This window comes from Thermobia domestica, chromosome 18 (assembly GCF_964235325.1).
Source record: "Thermobia domestica chromosome 18, izTheDome1.hap1.1, whole genome shotgun sequence".
In the NCBI taxonomy this organism is placed as follows: Eukaryota; Metazoa; Arthropoda; class Insecta; order Zygentoma; family Lepismatidae; genus Thermobia; species Thermobia domestica.
In genome coordinates, this window is record NC_137471.1 from 86,039,285 (window position 1) to 86,060,432 (window position 21,148).

The 21,148-nt window shown below is 36.0% G+C and overlaps 1 protein-coding gene across 1 annotated transcript in view; it reads left to right on the forward strand.

Moving 5' to 3' along the window:
* LOC145675151 (uncharacterized) overlaps positions 1-17,225 on the forward strand; it is a 363,179-nt gene extending 345,954 nt beyond the window's left edge. Inside the window, exon 5 of the mRNA XM_081745521.1 lies at positions 17,179-17,225. Coding sequence (XP_081601647.1) covers positions 17,179-17,225 — 47 coding nt within the window. The remainder of the gene's footprint in view (positions 1-17,178) is intronic.
* The last annotated feature ends 3,923 nt before the right edge of the window (positions 17,226-21,148 follow it).

Consider the following 21,148-nt stretch of genomic DNA (forward strand, 5'->3'; position numbering starts at 1 on the left):
GCAATAAATATGAGTTTCTAAGATGATGATGATGATGATGATAATAATAATAATAATAATAATAATAATAATAATAATAATAATAATAATAATAATAATAAGAAGAAGAAGAAGAAGAAGAAGAAGAATTCCAAAACTGTCAAATTTAGACATCGAGAGCGAATAAAAAATGATGATTCAAAATGAATGCATATTGTAATAATTTGTGTAGGTAGAGACAATGATAGTCCGGGATTATTAGGACGATCTGACCTAATACAAGGACAATTTGTCCTAATAATACAATGACAGAAAAAGTTAATTTTATGGAAATGTCCGTTAACGGTGGTCTAACTATATATGCTATTTTTTGTATATCTAGATACATAGAACGGTACACAAGATTCTACACAGGAAGTTGCTATGGCGCAATTTCGTTCCACAAGATTTTGGAAGACGAGTTTTTGTTCTGAGAGACATTTCGACCCGCGAGATTTATAGTGAGGCTAGATTTCGTTCCGTAAGATTATGGCTAGACACGATTTTGGCCCGCGAGGTTTTGCGCAAGCGAGATTTTGGTTCATGGGATTTTGGGCTGCGATATTTTGGCCACGCAAAATTATGGGCAGCGAAGTTTTGACCACGCAATGTTGTGGCTGCGAAGGTTTCTACCTAAACCGGATACATATCTTTAAACTACATATGCAGGCCTTATCTTCACCGTTCGCCTTTTCTTGTTACAATTACACCGTAATTGAACACATTTCTTAATGCTGTTTCTATGTTGATACATGGTTTAATATATTACATAAGCATTACTTTTTTTTTTCTTCTTACTCTGAGGGAAGAACATAGACTATATCGATCATACGAACATAGACGTATTTGAGAACAAGATCCTGAGACGAATATTCGGACCCAAGAGGAACGGGAATGGGGAATGGCGGAAACTTCATAACGAGGAACTACATAATTTATATGGTTTACCCAACATTGTTAGGATCGTCAAGTCTAGGAGGCTTAGATGGGCGGGTCATGTAGCTAGAATGGAAGAAAGTAGAGACGCTTTCAAAGTTTTGATTGGAAGACCAATCGGAAAACGACCATTAGGAAGACCTAGGCGCAGATGGGAGGACAATATTAAGATGGATCTCGCAGAGATTGGAATGCAGAGTAGAAACTGGATGCAGTTAGCTAAGGATAGAAGTCAGTGGAGAGCTTTTGTGAACGCGGCATTGAACCTCCGGGTTCCATAGGCCATAGAGTTAGTTAGTTAGTTATTACTTTTTCTTTGTTAATTAATGGACTTTTCCTGTAAATTTTTCGAAGTAATATTCATATTCTTAATCCGTGCCTTTTAAAAACTCAATTGTGGAATTATGCAATGAAAATATACAATTTAGAGGGTTGATCATCTCTGGAAGGATGGGCATTCTCTACTAATTTCGCTATTTTATACGCTGCATACTTATGTCTCCATTGAAATATATTTTTTATTGTATTGTTTGCAAGAGTTCAGATGCAAGTTTTTTTTTTCTTTCACTGCAATACTGTCTGGAGTGTCACTAGTTCTTACTCGACGATTTGGCCAGTGGTCTGTACTAAATGCTCGCTAACAATTAACATTATTAAACAATAATCTAACCTCGTAAATAATTTTAAAATAAGAAGATTCGTAACTATGTAAATTTAATATTGAAACCGGAAGTAGTAATAAACTTCTACCATATCTGGATTTAGTAGAGAGGTGCAGATGAAGATGGTACTTTTACGTGAGACATTGAATCGACTCCAAGAAAACAACTTTCGCTTGGTACTTTCACATGAAACACGGAATCGATTCCAAGAAAATAACTTGTCGCTTGGTATTTTCACTTGAAACACTGAATCGATTCCAAGAAAACAACTTGTTACTTTGTACTTTTAGTTGAGACACTGAAATCGACTTCAAGAAAACAACTTTCGCTTGGTACTTTCACTTGAGACAATGAATCGATTCCAAGAAAACAACTTGTCACTCTGTACTTTTTTGCTTAAGACACTGAAATCGACTCCAAGAAAACAAATTTCGCTTGGTACTTTCACATGAAACACTGAATCGATTCCAAGAAAATAACTTGTCGCTTGGTATTTTCACTTGAAACACTGAATCGATTCCAAGAAAACAACTTGTCACTTTGTACTTTTACTTGAGACACTGAAATTGACTTCAAGAAAACAAATGTAGCTTGGTATTTTTACTTGAGACACTGAGTCTATACCAACAAAACAACTTCGTCGCTATTTTTTTTTTTTTTTTTTTTTTTTTTTTTTTTTTTGTGGTAATCAACATTGAAATCAAAAATGGTTAATTTCTACCAGTTCCAGATTCAACAGAGGGTTAACGGATAAAATAGAGTATATTTTTGTGCCGGTGAATCGATTCCAAAAAGCCGGTACTATTTTTTGTCTTTTACTATTTTTGCTCTGTGACGACCAATGTTAATACTGAAAATTGTTAGTTTCTACCATTTCTGGTATGAATAGAGTGTTAATGAAGGAAATATAATATATTGTCGAGATGCTGAACCTATTCCAAAAAATAGTTTCACGCTATATCTTACCGTTTTTTTCTGTAGAGATAGATTTTGAAACCGGTAGTGGTAATAATAAATTTATATTCCTTCCGGTTTCAGTAGAAAGATACGGGTGAAGGTGGTACCTTTACTTGAGGCTGTCTTTATTTATCAATCCAAATAAATGGATATCTGTTACAGTCTTTGTTCTGTGGTAATTTTCTTCCACTCTCGGTTTGAACAGAGGGTTAAGTTTGTCCCAAAAGTCCGCTTCTCGGTCTTTCTTCACTGGTTTTGCTCTGATATCTGTCGAGTCGACAGAAGAATGGAAGGATAGACAGACATAGCCGTTCTATAAGCCTTCCGGTATTATTCATAGCGTAGTTTGGAAGTCTAAAAAGGGTAAGTAAATATCTAAGACTATAAATGCCTAAGCCTAATAAAATGGTTAGGCAATTAGTGTTCTTTGTTGTTCAAAAATTATATTACATCTTTAAAAAGAAGAAGAAGAAGAAGAAAGGCCTTTTACAAATCAAGATGTCCCGACAGATGGCACGTGTTTCTATGTGAATAATTTTTCATTCTCCTGTTCCAGTAAAGGTCAGAGAAACGAAATTGCTTCTTTATTTTCTTTCTTTCTTTCTTCGAAAGGATAGGAGGAAAAGCAAGATATAAAAATTATGAGGTTGCCACGAAAAGGGCCGACCACCTCTTTAAGATACGCACACACAATTCCTGGAAAGGAGTTTTCGAGTCAAGTGTAACAACAGAAGCTACTGGTCATAAATGTCAGAGTCCTTGCTTCTAAACTTCGGCAAAACAAACTAACCATTTAGACAGTTCCTCGAATTTTCTTGTTATGCTTGCTTTCTTCCCATGCATTGTTTTTTTTTTTTTTTTTTTTTTAGAGTATGAAAAAAATAAGATTGACATTGGTTACAACTGTTTAAAAAGTGTATTGAACTTTGCTAGACAAAATGGAAGGAATTAACTATTGTTATGGGGGAAATTATGAGCTTTTTAGTACGGCGTTGGATTCACACGTAAGAGTTTGAACGCAAATGAAGTTTACCATTCCATACAAGAGTGATAAAAAGAGCTAGATCCTAATTGTTGAATGAGTAGGGCCAGATTTAATGCTTTGCCGCCCCTAGGCAGAAAGGTATTAACCGCCCCTCACCCCGAAGTAAAAATTTTCACGGAATAGAAAATAAAAAATAAGCTTACTTTATGTATACCGTTGTTTCAACATTTATGTACAAATTTTAATGTAAAGTCCGGCTTAAGGGGGAACCATGTCCCTCTTAAGAAAAACTTGCTATGTACACCCCTGACTGCAAGCACAACGTTAAAATTTCACTCTTGATTCAAGCCAATAGACTCGTTAAAGGAATTATTACTTAGAGGCCGTTTAATCTCACTTTAATTCGTTCCTCTCGAGACAAAGTGGCGTATCTAATTTTGTTCAATTTTTCCAGGATACATACAAGTTTAAAGATTTATCATAATTTATTCTATCGTGTTCGGTTAAAATTTAATTTGATCTCGTAAGTTATATACGTGAAACGAAGGAAATCAAACTAAATTTTAAGAAAAAGACAGTAGAATAAATAATCACAAATGGTTTAAACTTGTCTCCTAAAAAAGTTAAGAAAATGAGATACACCCTTTTGTCTCGAGAGGAGGGACGAATTATTATTATTATTATTATTATTATTATTATTATTATTATTATTATTATTATTATTATTATTATTATCATGATTGAAATTTTGCCATCTTTTTTTAATTTTGCTTATCAAGTTTTCCCCCCAACGTGCACTCCTAAGAACGTTGTGCCTCTAGTCCCGAGTGACGTGAGCCTGGTAATAAATCCGGTCCTGTGAATGGGAGGTAATTATTCGAATATTTTTTATACTCTTTTCATTACCTGAATTATCATTAATTATTCAATGAATACATTGTTCGATTATTCGAGTAATGAATTATTCTAAGTTTAACAGCACTAGGTTGGACCTCAATAATCCTAGCGATCTTTTATAACTCTCAAATTCTATGAACAATGGAACCCGAAAAAAAAAACACCGTGATAATTATTACAATTAGTTTGGTCATTTTCCTTGTGAATTGGAGCAATTATTGATTACTTCTCAGTCTCATGGCAATTCCTCCTTGTTCCAGATGAGCAATATGAGATTGTTTATCACATTGCACAATTTTTCTCTTCAACTAAAATTAACTCAGCAGGAATTTCGTCTACACCCGGAGATTTATGTTTCTTTAATTTCTTTCCTCTTTTCGGTTAAATTCTGGAATATAGAGTTCTGTTACTTGTATTTCACTTTGTCCACAACTTTTTTTTATTATTTATTTTTGCATGTTGAGCAAACTGTCAAAGAAATCTTTTCATTTATTCAAAATACTATCTGTGTCTGTAAGAATTGTGGTGTTTGCTCTCTTTGGTATATAAGCGCGAGACTGATAGCCTTTCTTAAATTCGTTGGTGCTTTTACACATGTCCCGAATAATTTTGTTTTGAGTTTAAAAAAATCACGTTTCTTTGTTCAAAATATTTTGCAAGTTTCTCAACTAATGTTAATAAATTTTTGTGTAGCATATTATTCAAATTTTGTCTGTTCTTTTTTTCTGCTAGATTTGTGCATTCTTGATCGAACCATGGTTTGTTCCAACGTATTTTATCCGTGGCCCCTTTTGTAGCACTCTTGTTTCATGTGTGAAGATATTTACTTATCTGAAATGCCGTATTGCAGCAATTATGTACTGCAATTCTGCATTTCGTACTTTCCAGTCTTTCGAAAGTGTCGTTGTTAAAATCGCAATGCTTGGGAGGGAAGAAAGCTTAGAGAAGAGGGAATATGATGGATCAATATTGCAATATCGACCATATACATCATTAAGGTTTTCTTTCCTTCTATTGACAAGTCATTAAAACGGAAGTTTCTAGAAACTCTTGTATTGACAATTTCTTAGTGCTTATTCCGTAAGGAAGGTGTCAATCAAACAAGTCTTAAGTATAGTATATATGAATTGGAGGGGTTATGCAAGTGGAAGAAACATTAAAATGCCAACAATATTCGGAGAGAATCGCAGGAGAAAAGAATATTGTTTTTTTAACATGAAGCTGAGGTGTTTCTTATTAACAACTGTAAACTAAGAAATGTTTTGTACCAAGTTTTACTTCTTCCCCTTCTTCTTCTCATTCTTGGCATAATCACTAGAGAGGAGATAGAAAGGAGGATCATGACCCCTTAAACACCTTTGTCTCCCCTGGAAAGTACTCCTCTGCAATATCTTTGAGGCACTTCTTCTGATGGTACAGTTCTTCAATGTATTCCTCCCAAATTCTAAGGATTCTTTGATATTCAAAAACTTTATGACTTTGTTAATCTTCGATTCCAAACGTTCATATACTTTTGTTAGTTTTCCGTCCTAATTCTTGTGATTTCTGGTATACATCAAATCATATTTGCCGCACCGCACCATTGAAGTTCCATTATTTCTTCACATATATGTTCCATTTATTTTTCTTTGGCTACCCTTCAGAGATCCGGAGATACAGATATTTTACTATAGTAATTGTCATCCTATTCCCCTTCAACTTCCTGTCGAATTTCCAAAAATCTTTCTGATATATATCACAAGAAGCTCCGATTGACTGATCAGCGGCCAGCCAAACCACCAGAAATTTGAACTTCGACAGTGCATAAGATTTGTCACGTAAGACACCACTAAGGAAAGATTTTTGGAAATTCGACGGGAAGAGAAAGGGGAATAGGATGACAATTATTATAGTAAAATGTCCGAATCTCTGAAGGGTAGTCACATGAATTTGGAATTTGGTATTTAAAATATGTTTCAGTGTATTTTGATGTATCTCCTAGCAAGGAAGAAAGAAAAAAAAAAGGTTGGAAGAAAAGAAGAGTGGTGGTTGCAATCACTGACGCAAATCCCGGGGAATGAGGGATATATGCCTCCTCAAATCTTGGAATTGGGGGGGACTGTCTCCCCAATAATCCGATCTGAAATGTGTTTTTGTATCTTATCATTACATATATCTCTACAGCGTTTTATTTCTAAAAGTAAAGGTTCCGATACGCTGGACATCAAGTTCATAATAGTTAAAATGTTGCATATTTTTCAGGATATTATTATTATTATTATTAACGATAATACTTATAATGTTCAGCAGCATATTGTTGCGGTCTTGGAATTAAAGTTCCTACATACTGTATAAAGATACTTTAAAAATGTCTGATTCTTACATTTTAATTTTATAATAGTATAAACGTATTGATAATCAATATTTCTTAGTGATTTGTTTCTTGTTGTTTCTCGTTTTGCAAGCAAAGAGAGTAAGCTGCTTTGTTTTCAAAAGGCATCAAGAGTTCCAGAAATACTGATTTTTAATTAACAACACACATACAGTACATTGTTCATATAATGTTCTTCAGAATACTAATCAGCCTACCAAAATATTCTATAAACCTCTACTAAATTAATTGGATAAATTTTGCGAAAACAAAAATCTAGCAGATGTTTTCATTTAATCCTCTTCCTAATAATGAATAAAAACAATTAATTGGATACGTTAAAATAGGAAGTGAGCAAAGGCTTCTGCTTTCAGTGTAGCCGAAATTCAGCGACATGCGCACGAGTCGAGTCGAGTCGAGATTTAAGCCTGTCTCGACTCGTCTCGAGAAAATGTTGTCTCGACTCGTGTCTCGACTCGAAAATATGTTGCTGTCTCGACTCGTGTCTCGACTCGACAGTCTCTGTCTCGACTCGATTCGAATTCGAGTCGAGACGTCTCGAAATTCGAGTCGAGACAAAATATACGAGTTAAAATATACACACACATCAGCCAGACCATTATGACTACCTACCTAATTGTTAGTATGTCCACCTCTTGGCACGAATAACAACAGCAACGCGTCTTGGCATGGTCGCAATGTCCCTCGGTGCGTCGCTGGAGAGAGTTGGCACCACATATGCACACACACGTCATCCAATTCCCGTAAATTTCGGGGAGAGAGTGATGCACCCTCACATCACGTTCAATCACACCCCAGATGTGATCGATTGGGCTCAGATCCGGAGAGTTTGGGGGCCAGCACATCACTTGGAACTCACTCCTGTGTTCCTCCAACCACTCCATCATACTCCTGGCCTTGCGACATGGTGCATTATCTTGTCGAAAAATTCCACAACCTATGGGAAACATGGCCGTTATGAGGGTGTGTACGTAGTCTGCAAGCAGCGTGCGACGCCTCGGCCGTCATGGTGTCTTGCTCGAGCTCCACTAGACATATGGATGCTCACCTGAATGTTCCCCAGATAATAATTAAGCCGCACCCAGTTTGTCTCCGTCCCGCAGTACAGATGTCAAGGAGCTTTTCCCTTTGAAAACGACGAATTCGCACCCTCACATCGTCATGATGAAGAAGATATCGGGATTCATCAGACAATACAACGCTCTGCCATTGTGCCAAGGTCTAGTGGCGATGGTCACGTGTTCATTTTAGTTGTAGTTGCCGATGCCGTGGTGTTAACATTCGTCATCGTTAGGAGTGTTCGGTGCACTGTGTGTTCGAACTAGTGTTGTGAAGGCCTGTGAAAAAACGGAAATTTTGGGTAAAAAACAGTTTTTTTTACGGTTTTCCCGAGCTGGGGAAAAACGGAAAATTTGAGTATTATCAGAATCATCATTTTTGTTAATCACAGAATCATTTTAGTTAATATGTTAAATCAAACATATATTTCATAGAGATGTCTTCATTGTTCTATGTAAAATTCTGGAAATTTTGAAATCATTAGAAAAAATAATTTGTTCGGATATATTGGCAAAAACAGGAAAATATAGTTTAAAAACTATTTGTTGGCCTGATGCTAGTAATCTTACTTGCTGTAACATGTCTGCAATATATACAGTGGGAAGTCGAAAATCCAAACTAATTGGGACCACAGGTAGTTCGGATTTTCAAATTGTTCGGATTTTCGAAAATGACCAAGAAAATGCTATTTAGGCTTACATATACTGTACGGTATGTTCCTCTATCGATACAGTGGTTATTCGGTACATACAGTAATTACAATACCGTACGTAAGGCTATTTACATTTAATGTTTCTGAAGAACCTGCTTGTACTCTAAATAACACTGTTCTTGTAAGTCACACTTAAAACTTATAGGCGTAAGAAAAAATAAAAATAAATATATGTATGACAAACAATTACATGTAAATGAACTTTTGTAAAAATACTGACTTTACATAACGTCGATGGACACGCTATTGTTTGTTTATCGCTAGCATTAAGGCAAAATGTAAAAAGCTCCTAGGGACCGCGTTCGGATTTTTGACGTTAGGATTATCGACGTCCTACTGTATATACAATGTATTTCGCTAACGGAAAAATATTAAAGCAACAGGTTTTAATTCTACTTTACACACATATACCGCACAAGTGAGTAAATTTGAGCAGCGAGAAATATATTAAGTGAAACTTCCGTTAGTTATTATTACAGACTAGCAGAATATCCGTTCTTCGCACGGGGAGAATACTTTCATTTTGGACACAAAGGGCACCAAAACTGTCACCAATAAACTTATGAAGCCCCAAAACTATGAATTTGACATTAATATCGATAATTTTCAATTATCTTTACATGTCACCATCCCCCTTACAGTACTGATGGGGCTGAATTTGTGGATTTAAACGCCATCTTCTAATCATCTCAGCGAGTATGGATTCGAGCGATCATATATATATATATATATATATATATATATATATATATATATATATATATATATATATACAGAGGCGGATCCAAGGGGGCTATAGGCCCCCCTTCACACTCAAGTATACACTGCATACAATGGGGTTCAATCCTGCTTTACACCGGATAAAACTGCAAACTATGGTTTAGCCCCTCCCTTGATCATATCCTGGATCTGCCACTATATATATTAAGGTCTTGTGTGATATTTCAGCTGAACCCCTATTTTTTGAGCATTATACACTATATATATATATATATATATATATATATATATATATATATATATATATATATATATATATATATATATATATATATATTAGCTAAATATACCCATTCTTCGCATGGAAGTCAAGGCCTGTGGAAGTATTACCCTCATTTCCGCGACCGCAAAAGCTATGAATCTGAGACTAAATCGATCATTTTGGATTACTTTTACATGTCTCGGTATCCCCCCTCCCCCCGCATACAATAGTAGCTGAATTTGCAAGTGATCACTAATGAAAGTGTCACCATTGATCTCAGCGACCGCGAAAACTATGGACTTGACACTAATATCGGTCATTTTCGATTACTTTTACTTGTGTCGGTATCCCCCCCCCCGCTGACTCCCGGCCCACATTCAATTGTAGTTGAATTTGCAAATAATCGCTAATGGAAGTGTCACTATTGATCTCAACGACCGCGAAAACCATGAATTCAACACTAATATCTATTATTTTCTACTACTTTTAAATGTCCCGGTAAACGACCCCTGCGACCGCTCTGGTTCGAAATTTGACAAAATCGTTTAACTCTGGTCTGGAGCCTGGCCCAAGGTATTCGTGACTAAAATTTGGTAACTCTCGGTCAATTTGCCTGGTTCCCGAGCCGGTTCCGGTAAACGCCCCCCCCTGAGACTCCCCTGGTTCGAAAATTTAAAACAACTTTTCGTCTTGATCTGGGGCCTAGACCAAGGTATCCCTGACCAAAATTTGGTAACTCTCGGTCCACTCGTCTGGTCCCCAGGCCGCACACAGACAGAAAAACACAAACAAACTCTTTTATTTTATTTATATTAGACAGCTGAATATACCCATTCTTCACATGTTGGCAGTATTTGGAAGACAACACCTGTTGAAGTATTACCATTCATTTCTGCGACCGCAAAAACTATGAATCTGACACTAATATCGATGATTTTGGATTACTTTTACATGTCTCGGAATCCAACGAGGGGGTCTCAGGGGAACGTTTAGAGGGGCATGTAAAAGTGGTAGGAAATGGCCGATATTACTGTCGAATTCATAGTTTTCACGGTTGCTGAAATCAATGGTGAAACTCTGTTCGCGTTAACTTCCAAATTCACCCTATTCGGGCCGGGAGACACCGGGGGGCGGATACCGCCCCCCTGAGACCCCGCTGACTCCCTGCCCGCATGCAATTGTAGCTGAATTTGCATATCATCGCTAATGGAATTGTCACCATTGATTTCAGCGACCGCGAAAACTGGATTTGACACTAATATCGGTCATTCTGGATTACATTTACTTGTCTCGGTATCCGGCCTCCCCCCCCCCGGTGATCTCCGGGCCCGAATAGGGTGGATTTAGAAGTTAATGTGATCAGAGTTTTACCATTGATTTCAGCGACCGCGAAAACTATGAATTCGACAGTAATATCGGCCATTTTCTACCATTTTTACATATCCCTGTAAACGCTCCCTGAGACCCCCTGGTTCGAATTTTTAAAAAAAATCGTCTTGATTTGGGGCCTGGGCCAAGGTACCCCTGACCAAAATTTGGTAACTCTCGGTCCACTCGTCTGGTCACCAGGCCGCATACAGACAGACAAACACACAAACAAACTATTTATTTTATTTATATTAGACTTGATAGATTCTTGCAAATTATGCCAGATTTTCATATTATCTTTCCGAACTAATTTTAAAGACTCGCTCCTACTTATCTTTATCTTTATATATATATATATATATATATATATATATATATATATATATATATATATATACAGTATATCTATATTTATGTCTATCTATATCTATATATGTATATAACAAACGCAGGAATTACCCCCTAAATAACGCTCCCGGAGGACCCCTTTCTCAAAAAATTTGCTGGGGAAACACTTGTAGAAACTTCAGTTTTCGTGCCGGATGATTACCGAGACCTGATGAAAAAAAAAATAAAAAACTCCTTTAGCAATCGAATTAAAAAAAGTTCTCCTCAGGTTAGTATTCACTGAGAATATTTTTATAAAATTTAAATTTGATGGGTAAATCAGTGGACTTTGAATACATCCACATCGTATCCACTGAGTTGCGAAATTGTGTACCTCCAGACATGGGCGGCCGAAGAAAATTTTCTAGGGCGCCATCTTCAATGTTTGCTATATTAGTCTGGCATTTAATGTGTATGGTTTGTTATATTACGTATACATTTTCGTGAGCCAGGGAGGTTCATTCTTATCAAACACGGAGATTATGAAGGAGCAGATCTACTGTACAAAATATAATAAAAACATCTCTTTCGGATTTCTATCATCCCGCAGTCCAACCCCGAGACGGAAACATAAGAGCTAGGCTTTTTGTTTTTAAACAAGATAACGTGCCCGGCGAACGCTTTACATTGTCAAGATTATATTAGTGAAAATTAAACGAATATAATTTTACAATTTAATATACATATTACTAAAAGTTGAGCTTCCCGTTGCTACTGTATGTGGTTAGCGTATGCGCCTTTCTCGAACGAGTTATAGATAATTGAATTCAAATTTTCAAGTATCCATTTACTGAATGCCCATATCGTGTATGTATGCATTTGTATGCATTATTTAATAAGTAAATAAGTTACACAAACAATTAATTATGTCAGTGATAAACGGTGTTTATTGAAAAAAAAAACTCCAAAGAATGAAGATTAATCTTAGACTGGAGAAATGGTTATCCTTCGTTTTCATTATCATTTGGCCATGAAACAAACGCCTGACAGATATACAACCACTATATACAACTATGTGATGTTGGAATATATAACTCATAGGGTATGATGCTTTACTTTTTCAAAAATTTCAGTACTTCTAGTGAAATGCTATCTTTAGTTTTACGTCACACGGTTATGCCGGTTAGGTTAAAGAAGACGGTGATGATGAGAAATGAATGAAATGGTGGAATGAAGTAAGTGGGAGGAAACGGGAGAACCCCGAGAAAACCCACGAGCACGATGTTTGTCCACCACAAAGTCTACACGGCGCGATCTCGGATCGAACCAGGGATCCCAAGCACCGGAGATGAACGCTCTACCACTGAGCCACCGCGCCCCCACAGTACTTCTAGTGTACCCCTAAAAATGTAATAAATGACTAATGGTCATGATTTTTTTTAATATTCAATTAGAACTGGACAATTTACACAAAATTTGGAATCGACAAATGAAAACGGCACTTTTCTAGCACTTGTGGGTTCAAGGAGATCTTATTGTTGAAAGGATTAGACACAAACATATAAACTATTCTGTGAATAGAAACATATACGCGTAAATCCAGTATTTTAATTTATAGATAATAATTGGAATAGTTTTATTTTCGAGTGCTATTTTTTAATATTCGCAATATTGAAATTTTTGAACTTACATTTTTCGCGTGTTTGAAAAAAAAAGAGATATCATTACTAGTAAAATTAACCTAATACAAACATATTATTTTTTCAATTTTTCCGGAAAATCGAAAAAAGTTTTTAAAAAAAGGTTCAAAATTTCCGGAAATTTGACAACACTAGTTCAGACACACTTGTACTTTGCCCAGCATTAAACTCTGGTCTTAGTTCCGACGCAGTTCGCTGCCTGTTCTGTTTTACCAGTCTGCCCAGCCTTCGACGTCCGACATCTGTGGGGCACACAACCCCTCGACATTTGGACGTCTTTTCCCCTTGGTTTCGCCACTTGTTGAAGACAATCACCTCAGCACTCCTCGAATACCTGACAAGTCCTGCAGTTTTCGAAATTCTCGTGCCGAGTGTTTCTGAGTGAGTACTTTCTTCAAAATAATATTAAAAATTATAGAAAGATTTTCGAGACATTCGAGTCGAGTCGAGATTTTTACCGGCTGTCTCGACTCAACTCGAGTCTCGACTCGAAAATTTGAGTCGAGAAATACGTTTGTCTCGACTCGTCTCGAATTTTGCAAAGTGTGTCTCGACTCGAATCTCGACTCGAATTCGAGTCGAGTCGAGTCGAGATTCGAGACATGTCTCGACTCGTGCGCATCCCTAAGCGACAGACAAATTTGTTGGGATTATTTTGTTGTGGGCGGTAAATCTTTTCAGAAAAATAAATCTGGTTGGTTCAGAACCTTTATGGTTTATATTACCGTGTAAAAAAAAAAAAAAAAAAAAATGGAAAAAAGAGAGGCGCTAGGATGTGCCAGCGAGCGAGGGACAGAAGGGCCCAAATATTTCTAGTCCCTGTATACAATTAAGTTACTTCAAGAAGGAACAAAGATTCGCAACTCTTTCTCTAGAAAGAAAAAAAAAGAAAAGGAAAAGGAAGAGGAATAAAACTGATTTTCAATAAAATTATATACGTATGTACTATTTTGTATTTTGGAAGTTTGTCGTTAACCAATTTTAAGATAGATTAAATATTCCATTCTCATCAAAAAGGTGCCGGTACGTCATACCTTTGCGTACCGCCAGAAACACACGCACACACACACCCGTTCCCCCCAATGTTGAAGACAGATTTGCGCCGCTGGTTGCAATTGCTAGAATAAGATTGCTGTATTTGGAATTCCTTATAGTTAGAGACATGAAAATTGGTATTTAGTTCAATTTAAAATTTAAAAAGAAAATGTGTTTTAGCGTTTTTAGAAAAAAAAGAGAGAGAGGAAAAAGGCGAGGGTTGTAATTGTTATAATAAGATGGTCATATCTCGAAATTCCATAAGTTTAGAAACATATTGGGAATATGAAAGATTCAAGGCCCAAGGCTGAGCAAACTCGGTGGTCTGAAGACGAAGTACCCAGCTAGCTGAAGGCTAGTATACATCTTATTGGTAGTAAAATTAGTAGTATTAGTAGTTAGAAATAGTAGTTATATGTGTTAGAAGTAACGGTGACAATACGGCATACATGCTAAAATCTTCAGTCTGACATTTGTGTTCTTAGTTACACAGATGCTATTGATCTCCAGGCTTGCCTTCTGTTCAATCTGACAAGCCTAGTCACCACCAAGCTCCTTCTGCGTTAACTCTACCAGGTTTCCATTACACAGAAGCTGAATGAACCCCCTAATTAAACTCTGGCCACCCAGATGCTATTAGTGATACTAGAAAAATACGTCTTATACCAATTACACCACTAGCGCTAAACCTAGAAAATCAAACAATCGATTACCGTGTTTACTCGCATAATAGTCGCACCTTAAGTTTGAAGTAAAAACATTGACCAAAAGATTTCTCCGCATAAAAGTCGCAGTCTACCGGTACGGGATTTTTGGATTGTGAACGAGACTTTCTTCGAAATTGCTTACCTTTCCGCGAGTCTAAGCAACAGCAACAAAGAAAAAACAACCAGTGACAAAATAAACCACCCGTCTCTCGAACTTTTATCCAAGTGGATAGTACGAAGTTGGTCTTCGATAATATGACACCTTGTCCAAAAAAAAAACTTCATAAAGACGAGCATATCCAGCGCTTTGGACGGAAGTGAAGATGATGCTCTGTGGAACAGTTATCCAGATTCGTCAGTTGCAGACATGAAAGAAAACGAAACTTCGGATGAGAGTGAATAGTGACTTTCTGACACATCTTGTGCGTGTGTGTTTCTTCTTTCTGGTGTTACGTAGTTGTTTTTAATGTTTCCCGACTATGTAAATATATCGTTCTTTTGTGCAAATGCCAAGAAGATTTTTTTTAGTCTCCCACGAATCGTTAAGTTACTAATTGATTTTTTTATAGGTTTCAATATTTTACCATATGTACGCTATATTTTGTTTTTTGCGTTGACACAATGCTGACATATGTATCAAAATTCGAAATTGGTTTGATCATAGCGATAATTGAATGACAACTTTCCTCGCGTAATAGTCGCAGTTGGATTTTCGCATTAAATAATTAGTACAAAAAGTGCGACTATTACGTGAGTAAACATGGTAATAATAAGAAAAGAAACTACTTCTTGTAAACATTATCTGAAATAACGATATCATATTTATTTATAAGGAATGTAAGGAAAGCCGAGTTCTAGATCTTGAAATATCCTAACCAGGATAATGACGTCAGATAGTGAAAAAAGAATGCACAGGATAAAGAGAGCTTAAAGGATAAGTGGGATAAAGAAAAGAAAAATAAAAGATAGAAAGAAATTTTGACAATGGGTGTCGAAGAAGGCGTCATTTACTTAACAGACGATGTGTTCAGCAGGCTCGTTCATCCATTTTCCCCTTTTGTGACAAAACAACAAGACGAGAGAAATGTTAAGGAGAAAGAAAAAGAGGTGAAAAAGAGGGTTTGTTGTTTTCCAGAGCGGAAGTTTTTAAGTTGATTGAAAACGCGCTTGAGGAGAAACCAACTCAATCTCTCTCTCTCTCAACACACACGCATGCATATACGGTACGCACACACACACACATATCAAAGCAAACAAACAAATTCGCACATCTTCAACATAGTGTAAAGACCATTTTTCTCACTATCTCCTTTCTGGATATTTTATTGTCTTGTTTCACACGTGTTAAAGCAATGTTGTTGAACAATATAAGAAAAGCTGCGGAGAATAAGAAGGATAAGTTGAAAGTGGTGTTTTCTGAAGTGGAACAATAGAAAAGAACTGGGAGATGGAAAAAGGAGTATATCAAGGAAAGAGACGAAGTGCAATTGATAAGGAAATAGTATAATACAGTGTTGCCAGACCTTTTATACCCAAACACGCAAAACAAAGGACTTTAAAACGTTTATAGGTTTCGCTATATTCTCGTACATAAATCCAGGACACTATAAAATATCGAGCCAATTAAACATTCGGTGGTCAGCACGTTACCATAATATATCGGTTCCCAAACTTTCCTATCTTTTTTGTGTCTCTTGGTAAACCTTTGCCACTGACTATCTCTCAGTGATGTTTTCAAAGGTAGCCCGAGGACGGGAGTACTCCAAAAGATAAGAAATTTTCCCAGGGGACCAGTGGCGGACCTAGAACATAAAAACTGGGGGCCAGCGAAGCCAGACTTATCATGAGTTAGCTATAAACTTTCAAAAACATACACATTATAACTTGAATTAATTTTGTCTCTGAAAAAAAGTAGGTGGCTAGGCACCCCGGTCTCGGGATAAATCCGTCACTGCAGGGAACATTGTTCCGATCAGGCTCAACCTCGGTTACCAATATTTTCGTAGTACTATTGTGTACTCTCATTTTTTTTTTTTTTTAAATACATGTTTTATTTAACACGTTTCGGACGACCGACGGGCTATCCAGTAGAACGAACGACGGGCATAGCCCACCCTTTACTTTATTTACAGTGAACTACCAGCAATTTCGCAGCGTATCTCTTGAGCTCATTTATTGGCATTGGCACCACCTTGTTCAAATTTGAGTCGCTAGATGGCACGGATTAAGTCTTTTTTCGTGTTCACGTTCATACTGTTGTGAATGAATGCTGATCAGTCAGATCTTGGAACTTCTTCACAAGGATTTCTTTGGATATTCTTCTGATAATTTTCTAATAAATGGTCAAAGATAAATTCAATTTTAATGATATTTTGTATTAATTATTTTTTGTATTATTTATTGTCAATTTCTGTACAAGAAATTCCATTAATACAACATAACATTTTTTCTTTCTTTCCCAGAAGGTGTTAACGAGAAAGAGTTCCAAATGTTAGAACAATTATTGTAAGTATGAGATGTTATATATCCTTGTAGTTGTCAGAAATACTTTAGAAACAAAACCAACTTAAACAAATTGTTGTCGTCCAAGTATGCCGTAGATGTATGTACAAAATGTTTTGTTTCGTTTTGTTTTCGAACAGTTTGCCGAAAAGAAGTGTTTTTAAATATGTCATACTAGATACTGTTTTTAGATAAGTAACGCTTTTGGACACGCGAAGCACATTTTATAAACACTATTTTATCACTTTACCCTTCAGCGTCTGTACTAAAAGTGTTTCAATGTTGTTTTATTTTTTATAGTGTACGTCTGCTGAAAAATATTGTATTTTAAAGACTGTCTGCAAGAATTAAGAAATAGTTTTACATAATAAGGTAATAAAATTTCCGAACAGATTCCATAAGGATTAAAAAAAAATGTTACCTGCCGGAAGGAGGTGTCCCTTCAGATTTCTACGTAACCACCTCTCCTCCTCTCTTGATATATAACTTTTTTGTTAATACAGCAAATGGAATTTTTTTTTGGAAAGTAATCTTTTTATATGTTCTTCAGTTCTCTCTTCTTGGAGCCTTTCACGTCCTCAAACATTTTGCTGTTGAGGGGGAGATGGTTTCAATTTCGAGAACAGAAAGTAGTAAATACACTAGAGCTAAATTTGGTGACTACGGTGGATGGTTGGTGATGATAGTGAAGTATTTTTTGGCAACAAAAAAAAAAAAAAAAAAAAAAAAACTGGCTGACAACGTTACAGTTGTATGAGGGAGCATTGTCGCGGATCCTCTCATGTACATCAGAAAGTCTACAAAGCTTTACGTTTCCTGTCCGAAAGAAAGTTCTTCATTATGTAAGGATCCAAACCTGATGCAGAGATATTTTTCATAGTAGATTTTCATTATCATAAATGAGTCTAATCTACCGAATTAATTCGAAAATTCTTAAAGGTTTGTCAAAGCTGAGTATGTAAATTTGTGCCAAAAACATAAGGAAATGAAAAAAAAAACGAAAGAAGAAATACATATGAAAGGAAAGGGTTTGAAATCTTTTAAAATATAAATAAATAACAATAATTATATATAATGTGTTTCAAAACAACACCGACAACGTTTGGGAGATGATTCCTAGCACCAAGATAAGCCAAAAAGTATAGACAAACCTGGGTGCACAAATGCTTCCTTTCGAAGTTACCGGTATAGGCTGCCGAAAACATGAAAAAGTAAACTTTAAAGATCCACAGCTCCAAAACTGTGGGACCTACTGTAGTCGGGTCAAGTCTTCACTTAGGAAGTGCTATGTGCCCTACAAAAAAATCCTTGTTTAATAATTCTAAGGTACTCACGCAACAATTTTTACACAGGGAGTTTGGCTACGGGCTATAATTTAAAGTGTTCACCAACTACCTCTGTAAAGATTGTTGAGAAAGTACCACAGGATTCTGTCATTTTGTCGGTGTTGTTTTGAAACGCCCTGTATATATCTATCGAATTTGTCCAGGAGTTTTTTGTTCGCTAATACGCAGTTACAGAAACAATATATTGTATGGTTGTGTGTGTGAAAGAGAAACGATGTATTTTTATAGTGTAGTACAAGTATTTCTTTCTTTTTCTTTTTTTTTCTTTCTTTCTTTTTTTTTTTTTTTTTTGTAAAAATGCAAAAGAAAAAGAAAAATGTATTACCAAAAGGATGAGCTATCGGCTGTACTTCTAGTATCTCCAACTTCACTTTCTTCGGCTCCCATCCTATCCCATTTACACATACACAAAATTAAGGGAAGAATCGGGGAAAGATGTTTAAAGAAAGGCATTGTGGATAAGAGATTTTATTTTCCTCTGAAATGAATGAAGAATATATATATATATATATATATATATATATATATATATATATATATATATATATATATATATATATATATATACTATTTACTCCTTTCTTTCTTTAAAGCAGAGATTTCTCTGTTTATTCGTTTTCTAGTTAAATAAATTGCAGGATATATGTAAGTAATGTAAGTATTAGAATTTGAGAAGCGATATATGCGAGATGACAAAAGAGCGGGTTAAAACTGCGCGAGGGCAGGGGAGTGTACTGTAACGTTTTTGTGCCAAAAGCACTTCTTTCTCTCTCTCTCTCTCTCTCCCTCTCTTTCTGTCTTTCTCTTTCTAATATGGATTTATTGTTATTGTATTGACACAAAAAAAAGTTTAAAATGTTTTATTTTTTTCTCTCGTTCTTTCTTGTTGTTTAAATGTTTTGTTCTGATTGGCTTTCCGCATTGATGCTTCTCTCCGAGCGACAAATATAAGATAAATAAGAAGAGTATTCGAGTAAAGCGCGCTCTTTCAAATAGATGAAGCCAACTGTTTCTTAGCTTCACCTTCGATCGTCAGAATAAAGGCTGCGTAACATACATATAAAGCATTTTCTTCTTGTTAAAGCTCCTTGGAGGTATAACGATGAGCGACACAACGTTTGTGCAAATTTGAATACTTATATATATATATATATATATATATATATATATATATATATATATATATATATATATATATATATATATATATATATATATATATATATATATTCACTATATCTGGTGTTCTAAAAATGGCACCCACGGGCAACAGAACGCCATTCTTCAGACAAAAATAAAGTAAAAATACTATATAACGGTATAGGGCAGCCGTTTGCAACAGACGGCCCGCGGGCCATATGCGGCCCGCCTAACCCTGTCTTCCGGCCCGCTGGTTAGTTATTGAAAACAATAATTATTGTAATTTTTCTTTTTTTACAAAACCTGTTAAGAGTTAACAGGAAATTTTCCATCGATCACACAGTTCGAAACGTGGTAATGCCCCGAAGACAAGTACTTGGCTAGCGCAGGTACTTAGGAGACCGACAAAGTTCTAAATACAGGGTGTCCAATATACAATGCAACCCGGAGTTTGGGATAGTAGAACTTTTAAACCGGAAGCGGTATACAAATAATGGTTATACTAAAATGAAACCTTGTTCATGCATATATTTTTAAACTAGGAAGCAAGTAGGAAAGTACTCTAGGAACCACACAGTGTTGCCAGATGTAACCGAAGATGTAAATCTTTTTTTTTTTTTTTTTTTTTTTTACAAGTAACGTAAATTGACTCATAACTCATACGTATTGATGGTCTGTCGTTAATTTTCAGTTTGTATAGTTGGAGTAGTTTAGAAACTATAGAATGGAAAAAAGAATTTTTCATTTCCACCGATAACTAATCGGATCAGGCCTCTGTAAGGGGTTACTAGAGAAAACGTGGTTTTCATTAATTAACATTCTGAATTGGCAACAGTGCTGATGTTTCAGTGCACCAAGAGGTGTGTTAAGGATCTGTCTACATTATGCAATTCCTGAAAACAATAAAAAAGAAACTTTGAAATTATCATGATAAAACTTTTACTTACATGCACCCAGCAACACTGCTATTCATTGAATCAAAACGGGGGTACTTCCAGAATGTGCCGTAGAACTGACAATTCAGTTCGTGATGAATAGCAATGTTTCTTTGAAATGAACTCGGGTTTTAATGCTTTGATTTTACTCTTTTCTCCTTCAAATTTCTTTCAATATTCCTAAATTCGTGAAAACTTAAATTTTGTCAGTTGTTGGTGTGGGTATATCCAACATACTACCGGGTTGCGGCAGTTCAGTTACATCGTGAACTTGTGTAAGGACAGAGTGAACATGGGTCTTCCACAGAACGTCATAAGGGCGTGTATGCTGTACGAGTTCAAACTGGGGTCAAACGACGCTGCAGCGGGGCGGAAGATAAGCCAGACCTTTAGTGAGGGTATCGTGACTACACGGACAGTACAGCAGTGGTTTAACAAGTTTAAGGACGGTGACGAAACACTCAAACACGCACCACGTGCCGGAAAAGTAACACACGTATAAAATGAAG